The 14,563-nt window shown below is 43.4% G+C and overlaps 1 protein-coding gene across 1 annotated transcript in view; it reads left to right on the top strand.

Moving 5' to 3' along the window:
- Positions 1–14,563, top strand: part of LOC137640127 (RUN and FYVE domain-containing protein 2-like) — a 144,295-nt gene that overhangs the window by 127,659 nt on the left and 2,073 nt on the right. Inside the window, exons 9-10 of the mRNA XM_068372613.1 lie at positions 4,283–4,346; positions 5,441–5,593. Of these exons, the coding sequence (XP_068228714.1) occupies positions 4,283–4,346; positions 5,441–5,593 (217 nt within the window). The remainder of the gene's footprint in view (positions 1–4,282; positions 4,347–5,440; positions 5,594–14,563) is intronic.

The raw sequence follows: 14,563 nt of genomic DNA, 5'->3' as shown, positions 1-14,563 counted from the left end.
AGGGAACAAATAATTTTTTCCATTTACGAACTTTCTCTTTAGGTTTGGCAAGCAAAGAAGTCGAGGTCTAAACAACCATCGACAGGAGCCCTCTTTTTAACATGAGGCACAGCAGTATCCAGTTAGAGAAAGGAGCAGAGTCCACCATTCAGGTAGGAAGGTGAAGAATAGTGCCCAAGCTCATCCAACACAGCCTGACATAAGATGGACATGGGGCTGGGAATTTCTGTCCCACCTGGCTACTGGGTAGCCAGTGGATCCTGTGTCTTGGGTCCAGGGATTATGATAGGATCCTGTGTCACAGGGTCATCCACCCTGCTGAGGAAGAGGTGGTATCGTCAAGATGTGTCTTCCTGGCTTCTTCAACTTCTTAGAAGTGTTAGAACCAGAAGAATTGGAAGAGGAACGGGAACTAATTACTTCTGCTTACGAACTTCCTCCTCAAGATCTACAAGCAGAAAGTTGCTATAAATTTATAGATCTGAGCAACCATCACTGACAAAGCATGATGCTCCAATAGTAACCACAACATGTGGGGACACTCACGGGAAGCAGCAGGCACACGCACTGGCACTCGTAACACATACACAAGGTTGGGATCACATGTACAGAGAGTGAGGGAGCCTTGGGCCCCAGTCACAAGCACAGGGCAGGGCTATCAGGCACTGGGGAGTCACAGACACAGAGAGTGAGAGAGCCTTGGGCCCTTGCCACAAGCACAGGGCAGTTCTGACAGGCACTAATATCCTTATATCCCTCCATTCGCTAAAGTAAGCGTTCATATGCAACCTCATATTTCTCATGTGGATGATGTAGGAAATCATATGGTTTCCTTAGTACTGTACTTAATGTTTCTGAACAAGTTTCAGCTATCTACAACTCCCTGGGAGTTGTAGATAGTCGGACACAGATGGCCTAGGTCGACAGTATCCCATCTTATCTACTTAGCCTTAGTTTTTGAATAGGCGGCACTGGTTTAGGGAACTTGTTCCCTGTGTCTACACTGTTGATCCTTATAATGATACTAAATCTGTTCTAAAATTGACAGGTAGACCTTCCTTTCCTGCCGCCTTACCCTTCTTTTAGGCTATTATACTTAGTCTGTGGCTAAGTAGCAGCTGGTTGGGAGAATTCATTCTCTGTGCCTACTTACTTATTAAAAATGCATAATACTACATCTCTCTCTCTCTCTCTCTCTCTCTCTTTTCTTCTTCTTCTTCTATCAATCAACATTCTATCTTTTTTTCATTGAATTTCATTCAACTATTGATAACTTTATAACATATCTCTGTAGGACTGTAGATCCCTTGGAATGACTTCAGATTGTTCTAACACTGTACTACAGTTATGGCTTCCTTTCCTGTCGCTTTACCATTTTCTAAGGCTCCTTTCCTTTTCCCCCTTCCCCACACCCTATGTTATTCTTAGTCTTCTTACTGTGGAGCTCAGTTCCTTTGCCTAGTCCGGTTTTCTCTGGCATCTGAGGAATCCTCAGTCGCTATATATACGGATGGGACGGCTTGTATGACTATTTATTATTCTAGCTTCAGGTAGTTTTAGTTACAACTGAAAATTCTTTTAATGTGTGAATTGGGAACATTGATTCCAAGGTGTTATGACAGAGGTTCAAGCTTTCCAGGAGATTTTGCTATTTCTACTGTAGCTGCTGAATATTAAATAAAAGCTCTAGAAAATAAGGGATAAATGGATAAGATCAAGAAAAGATTTTATCTGAAATAAATAAAAATTAGCTGCCGATTCTCTTCTTAATGTAACTTGTTGGATAGAAATTGCGGTCTATTAAATTTCATATTCCTTTTCTGGGTATTAATCTCTGGCACCATCATTCAGTTAGTTCATGCATGTTGCATAAGATTTTTCATAGTTCAGACCATCCATTGCATTCTGTTTTTCCCAGATTGTACGATCCTGTACGCAGTACTTGGTATGCAATTAATATCAACATTCATGTCTTTTCATCATAAGGCACAATACAGTACTACACCGTATTCAAGAAGTTTTATTCCAGCAGTGACAAGATTTTGGAATGATGTTCCTAATCTGCTTTTGGGGAATTCTCTTATGTTGATCTCTTTTTATAGTTAATTTATGACTGATCTATTTTAAAATTGTTACTGATCTTAGAATATTTTGTATTCATGACTTATACTCAATAGTTTATTTACTACTGGTATTTCCTTTCCTCACTGGGCTTTTTTCCTGTTGGAGTCCTTGGACTTGTAGCATTCTACCTATCCAACCAGGGTTGTAGCTTGGCGAATGAAAATAATAAGATAATAATAATAATAATAATTATAATAATACTAATAATAATAGTGATAATGATGATAATTGTGGCTCTCACAGCAGATCACATGATCCTTTGCATCTTGAAAGATAAGAACAAGTGCGTACTTTCTGCTATTTGTCAGCACAATGCAAAGGCATGGGTCATTCCTTTATTATTTAGGCAGTGCCTCTAAGAGTATTTAATTCCCCAAGTAAAGGTATAGTATACAGTATTTTATGAGTGAAAGTTTTCCTTTCAAGGCATATTGTTAATTGGACATCCTAGAAATATCACCATGAAAACCGAATATCTTCATTTCAAATTTTTGCCTCTCAATTCGACCACACTTATGCTCCTCTAGACCAAGGTATCATTGGTTGTTTAAAAGCCTCCTACATGCCGGGAATTTGAAATTATCCAAGTGACTATTGATGCAGACCTAGACATGAATAGGGAGTAAGGATCAACTAAAGCCTTCAATGGGTAATGCTAGATTGGGAACTTTGTAGAATGAGGCCATAAAGATGTCACAAGCGTGTCAAGAGGATACTCTGCATGTCTAGACAACTTTGTTGTCATAGAATGGAAGACACAGACAAAGAAATTATCGTACAGTTGGAAGAACATTTGGAGTTGATGAAAACAGGGTTAGATGAATTAATCAATTTGTTAACAGAAGAGAATGAAGATGGAGAAATTGAACAACAAAATTGGACACTAGAAAAATTGAGTGAAATTGTGTATGTTAAAACTTTTGAAAGACAAGATAAAAGAGTAAAATTCTCACATGGAGTGCAGCACTAAATTATACAGTAGTCATGACTTTGGCATCAGCGTATCCCTGGTTAAGGAAGCTTGAATTGGTCTTGTCGGCTAAGTAACACTGGTCATGAGAGCTTTAGTGGCTTATTTTTTATACTGATGATCCTATTGCAGTTTATGTAAGAATGACTTGTCCTTTGAAGAAATGGAATGAGTGATATAAAGCTCTCAAAATATCACAGAATGGAATAATATTGCTCCGTATCGAAGTTTGGTAACTACTAGTGAAAAACCACCAAGTCAAAAAGAAAATCTATGAAGTATAAGAAAATAAACAAGACAACACAAACTGACACCTTACTGGATAACCTCATCCAAAGATTCAATATAGAAAAACCTCAAGTTATTAGTGAGCCAAAGATAAGCTAACTTTTAAGAAAGTACCAACTTGCCTATCATTTGCCATTTAGCTAGTAAAGTATTGATCAATACCAATACTATATTAAACTATATAACCAAAAATTACCTAAATATTCAAGAAATACAACAATATCTTTGAATAAATAAAATAGTGAGTACTTACGCCATTTTTCAGTACCACAGACAATTAACTATAGAAAACCCCATCCTGTCTACTAATCACCTTGTCTCATAAAAGCATAGACTCCTTTAAGGAGTCTATGCATAAAAGTGAACAATGTATAACTAAAGTCAAGAATGAAAAATGAATATGTATAATGACGGGAACCTATAAACAAACAATTCCCTCAGTACATCTAGGGACTATTTGATAGTAATGAGTAGCATTTTAGGAACTTGAGTGATGAGTCAGACAATTGTTTGAGACTGGATCTGTGCATGGGTATTACTTCTGCCTGAAAGTAATTTTGTTCTCTTGTTAAGGACTAAGCTTCTGGAATAATTTTGTGCACATTGAAGGGCCAGTAATAAGTAGTACTGTATATGTGCTGTATGTAAAGAAACAAAAAAAAAAAAAAAAATTCTAAACATTTGTAATGTACAGTATTAAACCTTATATATTTGTGTCATTACGGAGAACATTCTTTGAGCCAGGCCCATGTGTTAAGAATATCCATTTAGTTGTCTGGTTAAACTTTTTAATATTAATCTCCCTTTCATCTAAATTTTGTGGAACAAATCGTAGTTCCATGAATTGATTTTTGGGTTCATTAATGGTTTAGATTTTTTAATAGTTTTATTTTTCCACAGGTATGAAGAATGTGTTGTCCAGAAAGATGCTGCCAAGCAAACTGCACAGAAACTCAGTGACAAGGCAAGTTTATATTATATATATACAGTATGTGATAATTGTATGGCTTAGAGATATTGATATAGTTTTATTCGTATCTGATTTATGAGTTACTGGACATTGAAATTAATATAGAAATAGAAGGATTAGAAGTTTGGAATCCTGTACATGATAGTTGTGTGTCTGACGTATTTCAGCATATGAGGTGCTGTGATGGATTCAATAGAGCCTGAATCCATAGGTCTTCCTTAAACTCAGTAAGTCCGTGCTTTGCACTTTGATGCACTGGCCATAGAGCAGGGAGGACAATATTTCTTTGGCATTTTCTTGTCATATTAAATTCTCCATTCTAACTTTACACAGGAAAGTTCTTGCAGACCACAAAGCACCTTCCCAAAAATATGTTTTTCATTAGTCAAAACCCATTTTTTAAACTAAAATTAGGTATTTCATACATTACTTACCTAAAATTCATATAAAGTTCCCAACCATATCCCTACTCAGTGGTTCTGATTTTCCTACATAAAATAATACTTATACCTGTATAGAATGAAAAATCAAGATTACAGAGACTGTGGGACATCTTTGATTACATAATACTCCACTGTATTTTTCCCGTGGGAACAAGGATTTTACAAACTTTTTTCTAAGAAGTTTTGTTTAATTTTCACTTTGGCTGGGCTTTTAATTTGGAGAATGAATAGCACAAATTTTGGTTATGTATTGCAATAATAAGTTTTAGTTGAAAATATTAGTAATTCAATATATTTATAACTTATTAAAGCATTTCAGTTTTCTCTACATTTATAGTACAGTATAGCCTATGTGGGGAGCTACAAAAATTCAATAATATGAATTATTTATTTAATCATTTGCAAAAGTATTCAAACCTTCAAATTTGGAGGGTCAGTTTTATTATAATATATTATTTCCATCCTTATCCCTTTCACCTATACCAGGTCAGTAATAGAACTTTATGCTATTTTATTTGAAACTTGAGTTATTGTGTCACTGATAGGATATTGAGCTCTAGAAAATCTTCTGTCATAGGTAGGGAAGAGTTGCTGAAAATCAGTAATTCTATTCCCTTCCCTTAGGTAACTTTATTTTTTTCTTAGTTATCAGATGGCGAGATTCACTCATCAACAGTAGAAACTGACCTTCGAATTGAGAGGGAATGGCGTCAGTCATTACAGGAAACTTTAGTGAAAGACCGTGAAATCCAAGCTGAACTTCAGAGAGAAATAGAACAACTACAGAAGCAAAATCAAGTAAGTGAATTATTTATACAGTAGTTTATTTTTATACTAAAAACCCCTTCATCAGAATTACATTTCAGTTGGCTCTTCATATTTTCTGGGTTACGTAAAAGAAATACCGTGATAATGAAAGCTGAAATTCTGACAGTACTCTTCTTACCCTCAACCATAGTCAAACTATCTGCCTTCGAGTTTCCCTTGTGATTGGTCAATTCTCGAAATGAGAGTGATGTCATACTTCCTATCCTTTCAAATGATTACCAATACAGAATTCTCTCTGTTGGGTAATATTCTCTCTGCAGATGAGAACAACAGAGATTTTCTGTCACCAGAACTGTGAAAAATACATTAGCCTACCTCTGCTTAAAGATATGCTCATTTATAGTATTTTCAATAAAGATCTTGAATTGTTATGATGATGCACCTTGCCTTTTTTTAATCATGAACAGCCCTAAATAAACCCATGTAATTCTTCTTTAACATCAAGAGTCGTACATAACTAATTTCCATATAGACCACGTTTCAAATGAAGCATAGACTTAAATAGTAATTTTGAATATCAGAGAATTAATTCATTATAGGCTGCATTATCAAATGCTGATATCTTTGTAAGATAGACCTACACATCAATTTCTCATTGACAGCATCTTAGGCCTACACATCAAATTGGATTGCAGGCCTACATCTCAATTTCTTTTGCCAATTGGCATTTTCAATTGGTAGAGGAGAATATTCTAGCATATACAGTACAATCTTGATTAAAATATAGGTTGCATTCATATTACAAAATATACTAGATATCAATCAACAACATTAAACAAATTATCATGTAGGCTGGCTTTTATGGTAGTGCTATTCATATTCTTAAGGATAAACCATCAATAACTATATCAATAACTGCAGCAAAAGCCATAAAATTAGATTAACAATAATGATAAGAAAATCCATAGCAAAATTGCTTTAAATAATAAAGGCCTATGCCTATAATCCAAAAGAACATAAAGTGTACTGTCTACAGTACTATACTGTACACTTAAGAAGATAAAATATATAAGCAAACATAATTTGGCTACTTGTAGTTACACCAAATGTGAGTGACACCAATTAATTTCATTTATCAAAAGCCTTAGTATTTGGTAGTTCTGAGATCAGCTGGAAATACAGTCTTCATAGGTTGCCTCTTAAGATAGTCTTTGTGTTTTAATCGAGAATGAAGAGCAAACATAGCATTGTTAAATGGTAATTTTTGGGCTCAAGCCTTGGCGTCCTGATGGAAGGTTCCTTTTTGGTAGCTTCCTTGGGTATATCACTACTAAATATTCCCAGAGAATTTAACCACAGGTTATCACAGAATTCTAACTTCTGGAGCGAGTATCCTAAAGGTTTCCCTTTTAAGACATCGTATATCAACAGGGGACGCATGTATTAATGCGCCACATAGCTATCTACACCCCAAACAGAGTTAACACTTCGGTGTGTAGGGGCGGAGAATAGCTGGGGAGCCGTTCCACAGCTAATCTCGTTCGTGGCTACTTTTGGTACTCGAGACGTAAACAAACGGGCGCCATTGCTAAATGACGTCACGTCCGTCCTCATCCTTCTTCTAGTAGCTTGCCTTGCTAAGACGGATTTTCCCTTGTGCATTTTCATCAGCTTGCATCTTCGTTATGTCGCTACCTTCGGCCTTACCTTCTTCTGGAAAGTTGAGTACAAGGTTCCAGTATTGTTTAAATAAGCTCAGACCGTAAAGTAACTTTTACTTTTCGAGATGTTTGATGTTTTGTGGTAGAGCTGTGCCTCCACCGGACCGGCCCTTTTATGGCGTCGCTGTTGGTTTTGCATGCCTTATTTAGATAGCCTCAACAGCGTTTTCCGGCCTCATTAACTAATCGATACTATTAGTTATTTAGTCTTCATAGCTAGGAACTTTTATATCGTGTTTTGACGCTCTTTTATCGGTCCTCATCTGACCCCAAACCAGTTGGCTAGTATAGCCCCTAGGCCAGAGTGCCTATATCAGTGTTCATGCATGATATTTATCAGTGATCCTAGGTTTAATTATGAAGATAGTGGCATTATTTTACAATACTATTGACTGTGATGCAAGTGTTTTCGCCTTCAGAGACCATATAGGGGACAGGTTAGATAGTGTATCTTTCTAACCTAACCTACCAGTAGGACCCCTATATGCTTCCTTCATCCCCTGCCTTAGGGCACCCCCTCTGTGTAGTCTTGCTCCCCCTACCACGTAAGGGGGTCAAGCTCTTATCAGAGTACTATATCGCTTCTCTGTCCTCCCTAAGGGAATGATCCCCCTTAGGGTTGCGTCCGAGAATGAGGAACGGCTAGTCCTTCCTCTATTGCTGGGGCTAGGTCTCCGACCTTTCCTGCAATAGCGATACGTCTTCCATCCTTCCTAGTTCAGGGTGTGACATCCCTGCTCTAGGTTAGGTTTTGGAGAGGTTAGTTCTGTACCTTGCTGAAACGATACCCATGCACCGTTTTCAGACAGGCTGCCTTACCTTAGGCTAGGGAGTGTCCTCCCTTCCTTGGTGGCCGCTCTGGTACAGAACCCCATCCACAGAAGACCCTTCTCTTCTCCCCTCCCCACCTATCTCTTGTATGGCCTAGCCTATGCTTAGGTTAGTCTTTACCCATCTGTCCCCTGTCCTACAACTCCTCCCTAGGGTGGAGTGGTAGGGCTACCTTGAGCTCCTGTGTACAGTCCGCTCTGGTACATATACCCTTCATAGTGTCCTATGGGGTTAGCCACTAGATGCGTTCTGTCTATAGGGGTTCTCCCCCCTCTTGTGTGTTCCCTGCCCTCTCTTGGGCTCCCTTAGCTCCCGGTCCTCTGCGGCCCCCGCTTCTGGGTGATAGGGCTAGCCTCTATCATGGTTACACCCACTCAGGTGGGATGTCTTGGGGTCCGTGGCCGGACCACTACATCCCCCCTTCTGTCTCTTTCCCTATCCGGGTGCCGGTCCCTTGCCGCCTCTACTGTCGGTGATACCCACCTCCTACCTTGGTGATTTCCCCCCTTTCCCTCTGCGCCGCCAGTCCCCCGCGTGCCGGGGGATTACCACCTGCCGCCGGAGCCTAGCCGATGGCCTTCCCTCCTTCCTCATAGCCTCAGTCGTCCGTCCACCGGCTGGCCCTCGGAGTGCCGGCAGACTCCGGTTCCGCTATTACCATCCTTGTCCCTGTCACCAAGCCGGCTACCTCCGGCTGCCGGAGCCGCCGCTCCCTGCCGGCGTGCCGCCGCGGTGCCGGCGGCCGCCACCCTGGTATTACTCTTGACTTCTATATTGTCTTCCTTAATGCCAGAAACTCTGCTGGAGCGGTCTCCGGCGTTCCGGCGGTCTGCCGGAGCCTTCCGGAGGCTTCAAGACGACTTGCACCCCCTTCTACTAGCTATCATCTGATGTTGATAGCCCTACATCGCAACCAGATGACTTGATTACGTAAATGGATTGGTATTATCTTACCGTTCTATTAGTAACCATGCTGTCTTCTTGCATATGACAGATTTCCAGCATGCTGTGTGTATCTTAGCACGGCTGGTTGCCGGAAACCGTTACCCTATGGGATCTTCTAGTTCCCAATTCTAGTGTCTGAGTGGCCTCAGTCCTAGCCTTATACCCTTGACAATTTCCAATAGAATTCACACTGCCCTACGGGCATTCCATGTTGAACTCTATCCTGTGCCTTCGGTCACAGCAGATTGTCTATGGATGAAGGCCACGGTAACCAGCCGGGCGAGTTACACGGAGTATGTATCTACCTCCTTCTTTCCGCCCATTTTCTGTGCATCACACTTAATGTTAAGTTAAAATTAATCAATTAATATTTAACTTTAGTTTAAGAGTCATCCTTATGACTCCCCCATACTCATGTTCTCTTTCTCTTACAGGAGGAGCAACTGAAGTGCGACCACAGCTTCTGTGCAGTGAAGCGCCCGCACTTTTATGGACACACGGCGTGTAGGACCCACGCCCCTTGTGCCAACAAGAAAGGGGATCTAAAGTTCTGGGACCCGCAGAACTGTACGGTCTGCCAGGATCGCCTGGTCGACGCGTTCAACAATCCTCCCTCAGCGGAGGTTAGGGACGCTTCTCGAGAGAAGCTACACAAGTGGGTGCGTGGCTTCCAGAAGAACGCCACTGAACCGTACCTTGCCACTGAAGACATGAGGGCCTTATTGTTCCCAAAGGCATTCCCAGATTCTGTGGTCCCCAAGGATCAGATCCCCACCGTCCAGATATCGGTGGAACCCGATGTTGTCATGGCCCAGTCCATGCATGAGTGTCGCCTGGATGCCGACAACGAAGAACGTATGTCGGATATTTCGGAGGACACGGAGAGGACCCTCATGGCCCAAGGCGCGGACGATGAAGAGGACCAGGTGGATTACATCGAGTCGGAGCAGGAGGTCGCTCCGCCTTCCACCCCCGCCCCTACTCCTACACCGACGGAAGTGTCTCTCCCGTCTACCTCCGCTACCCCGGACCCCATCCCATCCGCCCAGGAGATGTTCCGTATGATAGAAGCCCTTATGGAACAGAAGCTTCAAGTGACACACGAGTTCATCAGGTCCATGGGAGGTTCCAAAGAATCGAAGAAGATTTCGGTTAAGTACCTCCCGATATGCTCACACGCCAACCCCTGAAGGTATGCTGAGCATATGGTCATCGCAACGGGCAGGATCTTCATCAGCGATAAGATCGGCTCGGTTGCCCTGGAAGAAGTGGAGTTCTTCCCGAGCTTTGAGGCTTACCCGGACTGTTACGTCCGGCTTCGATCCGAACCTGCCTCTAAAGAAGAGACCGAACCTAAGGAGGTGATAGTGTTCGATCTCCCAAAGGCCCAGGCTATGCTAGCCAACGCTTTTAAAGGTAGGGGTTTTACCTGCTCAAAGCTTCCGGCACTGAGCAAGAAGCATCCTACTTACGTCGCACCCGACGACGCAGTCCTTCCCTTTACGGAAAAGGCCTTCGCTGCGTGTCACAAGGCAGTGGAAGAAGGGAAGCCCTGTCCTGCACTGGAGAAGTGCAGACCCTTCTCCATGGTGACTCCCCCCGACGTTCGACACTGGAAGGATATCCAGCATACCTTCGTGGTGGGAAAACTAGATCCTGACGTGGCTGGACGTCAGTTTAATGAAGACCTCCCGAAACTTAATGACCATCTCCTTCGTCGGGAACAAGACACGAAGGAAAGGCTCGCAGCATCCATGTCCCTCCAAGTACAGCTTGACGTCATGGCTGGTGACACCAGAGTCCCTGACCACTACATGGTACTCGTCAAATCGCACATGGCGACTCTGGTAAAGGATCTGTACAACTTCATGAAGGCTCGGAGAGCCTGTCGCGAATTCGTGTTCTCAGGTGCCACAGTGAGACACGAACCCCGGAGGCTGATTTCCTCCAACATCTGGGGTAAGCACCTCTTTCCCTCCGACCTTGTGAAAGAGATCACCGACAAGGCCACCACTGAGAATAGGAACCTTCTCAACAAGTGGGGCATGTCGAAAAAGAGGAAATCCTCTCAGGATGATGGCCCTCAACCTAAGAGGAAATCCTTCAAGCCAAAACCCCAGCAACGTCAACAGAGACGGCAGTTTCCGGGACCCGCTACTCCCCAAGTGGCTGCTCAGCCACAACAGACCTTTCAGCTGGTCACCCAACCGGTTTTGTCCCAGTCACCGGTTTTCACCCCTGCCTTTGAGCAACAGACAACTACCTTTCGTCCCAAAGGTAGAGGCTCAAACAGAGGTGCAGGCAGAGACGCATCTCACCGTCCCTCCAGAGGCAGAGGAGGAAGGGGAGCTAGCGGCCGAGGCAGTAAGCCCTCGGGACACCAGAAGCAATGAAGTGCTTCCGGTGGGAGGAAGACTCCGCCAATTCCAGGATCGTTGGACCTTCGATCCCTGGGCACACAGCATCGTCAAGAAGGGTCTAGGGTGGAGTTGGACTCAACCACCCCCAACCTTCCAGCAATTCTTCCAACAATCAACTCCCCTTCTGGAAGAATATGTCCTAGATCTCTTGAACAAGAAGGTGATAAGGAGGGTAAAGTCAACCAGGTTCCAAGGGAGACTGTTTTGCGTCCCCAAGAAAGACTCCGACAAGCTCAGAGTCATTCTGGACTTATCCCCCCTCAACAAGTTCATAGCGAACAACAAGTTCAAGATGCTGACTCTTCAACAGATAAGGACCCTTCTGCCTCGAGGTTCTTACACGGTCTCCATAGACCTGGCGGATGCCTACTGGCACGTTCCAATGAACCATCACGCTTCCTCCTACCTAGGATTTCGACTCCAAAGGAAAAGCTACGCCTTCAGGGCCATGCCCTTCGGCCTCAACGTGGCCCCTCGGATCTTCACAAAGCTGGCGGACGCCATAGTACAACAGCTCCGCCTTCGAGACGTCCAGGTGATGGCCTACCTCAACGACTGGCTAGTCTGGGCTCCATCGCCCGAGGATTGTTTAAAATCCTGCAGCAATGTCACCCAGTTCCTAGAACACCTGGGATTCAAGATAAACGCGAAGAAATCTTGCCTCTCTCCAGCTCAGAAGTTCCAATGGTTAGGAATCCAGTGGAACCTTCAGTCACACCGACTTTCCATCCCCCAGAAGAAAAGGAAGGAAATAGCAGGGTCTGTCAAGCGACTACTGAAATCCAAACGGATCTCAAGACGCCAGCAGGAACGAGTTCTAGGCTCTCTACAGTTCGCCTCAGTGACAAACCCAGTGCTTCGTGCACAGCTAAAGGATGCCGCGGGAGTCTGGAGACGTTCTGCATCCATCGCTCGAAGAGACCTCAAGAGACGGCTCCCAAACAGACTTCGGCTTCTCCTCAAGCCGTGGTCGGAAGCGACGGCCCTGAAAAGGTCCATCCCTCTTCAACACCCACCTCCATCACTCAACATCCACACGGACGCTTCGCTGGAGGGTTGGGGAGGTCACTCCCACCAAAAACAGGCTCAAGGCACATGGTCTCCCCTATTCAAGACGTTTCACATCAACATCTTGGAGGCCATGGCGGTCCTTCTAACACTGAAGAAACTCTCCCCGCCTCCCTCGATCCATATTCGTCTAACCCTAGACAACTCGGTGGTAGTTCGATGTCTCACTCGCCAAGGCTCAAGATCGCCCCAGATAAATCAGGTGCTTCTGACAATCTTCCGTCTGGCAGAGAGGAAGAAGTGGCACCTGTCTGCAGTTCACCTACAAGGATTCCGCAACGTGACGGCGGACGCTCTATCCCGGACAAGCCCGATAGAGTCGGAATGGTCTCTAGACGCAAGATCATTCTCCTTCATCTCTCACCAAGTCCCAGAACTTCAGATCGATCTCTTCGCAACGAGCGACAACAATCAACTTCCTTGATATGTGGCCCCGTACGAGGACCCCAAGGCAGAGGCTGTGGATGCTATGTCACTGGACTGGAACAGATGGTCCAAGATCTACCTGTTCCCTCCCACCAACCTTCTGCTGAAAGTCCTCTCCAAGCTGAGAACCTTCAAAGGGACAGCGGCCCTAGTGGCTCCCAAGTGGCCCCGGAGCAATTGGTACCCCCTGGTCCTGGAGCTGCAGCCCACGCTGATCCCTCTCCCAGGCCCAGTTCTCTCCCAGCAAGTACAGAAGTCGACTGTCTTCGCTTCATCATCGAAAATCAAGGACCTTCATCTCATGATTTTCTCTCCCTAGCCGCGAAGAAAAGGTTTGGGATCTCGAAGAAAAGTCTAGACTTCCTCGAGGAATACAAGACCGAATCCACAAGACGGCAATACGAATCATCTTGGAGAAAATGGGTCTCATTCGTCAAGGCAAAAAATCCTACGGAAATCACCATTGATTTCTGCATGTCCTTCTTTATTCACCTTCATGGACAGGGCTTGGCAGCCAATACGATTTCTACTTGCAAATCGGCCTTGACTAGACCAATGTTGTATGCCTTCCAGATTGATCTGTCTAGTGACATCTTCAATAAACTGCCGAAAGCATGCGCTCGTCTACGCCCAGCACCCCCACCGAAACCGATCTCCTGGTCTTTGGACAAGGTGCTCCATTTCGCCTCCAACTTGGATAATGATTCATGCCCTCTCAAGGATCTGACTCAGAAAGTTATATTTCTTTTTGCTCTTGCCTCAGGAGCCCGAGTCAGCGAAATAGTGGCATTTTCATATAACTGTTCTTATCCCAGGTGAAATGTCATAGTCGTCACACGAGTGCCGCATGCCTAGAGCATGATGTGTTTTATTTTAAAGACTGACGTTCCTCGAGAACGAGTGCCTACTAATAAATTTGAAATTCTCTTTCAGATTCAAGAGCAAGTCTTTCATTACTATGTACATTATAATTTGTTGTAAATTAACTTTACATTTATTGCAATTCATTTATATTTTCTGCAATTGTGAAATAAAATTCTTATTTTATTACTTGTGCGTCTCAATCCGCTCCTACTTATCCTATGAAATACATGTCTGTCATAGTTTTATTATCCCCTTCCTCTTATGTTTGATGAAGATACAAAGGTCTCAACCCTTATTATATATTCACCTGTGCAATGTAATACAGTATTCCAATACGAATACTTACTCTCTTCATACCTTAGAGACGAGACACTTCTCCATTAACATACAGTGGCTAACCACCACTTGTCTGCCTTTGAGAATGTTCTTATATGAATGCCAACCATTCAGTCTTGTCTCCAAGTTCTTCAGGTTCTTCTAGCAAGGTGAATAGCCCTTCAATAACCACTTTGATCTCGGCATGGCCCGTGGGAACTTCACTGCCAGGGGGGCAGGAAGGTCTCTTCCCTACGGTTCTTCTATTAAGATTACTATGCTACCCTGTTCAAAGCCCTTGGCACTTACTCAAACAGGGGAAAATCTACCACGATACATTGATTCTCTGGTATTCTTCCATCAGGACGCCATGGCTTGAGCCCAAAAAACGGATTTTGAGCGAAGCGAAA

Source organism: Palaemon carinicauda, chromosome 4 (assembly GCF_036898095.1).
Source record: "Palaemon carinicauda isolate YSFRI2023 chromosome 4, ASM3689809v2, whole genome shotgun sequence".
In the NCBI taxonomy this organism is placed as follows: Eukaryota; Metazoa; Arthropoda; class Malacostraca; order Decapoda; family Palaemonidae; genus Palaemon; species Palaemon carinicauda.
Note: the sequence above shows the minus strand (reverse complement) of the source record. Positions and strands in the feature narration are given on the sequence as shown.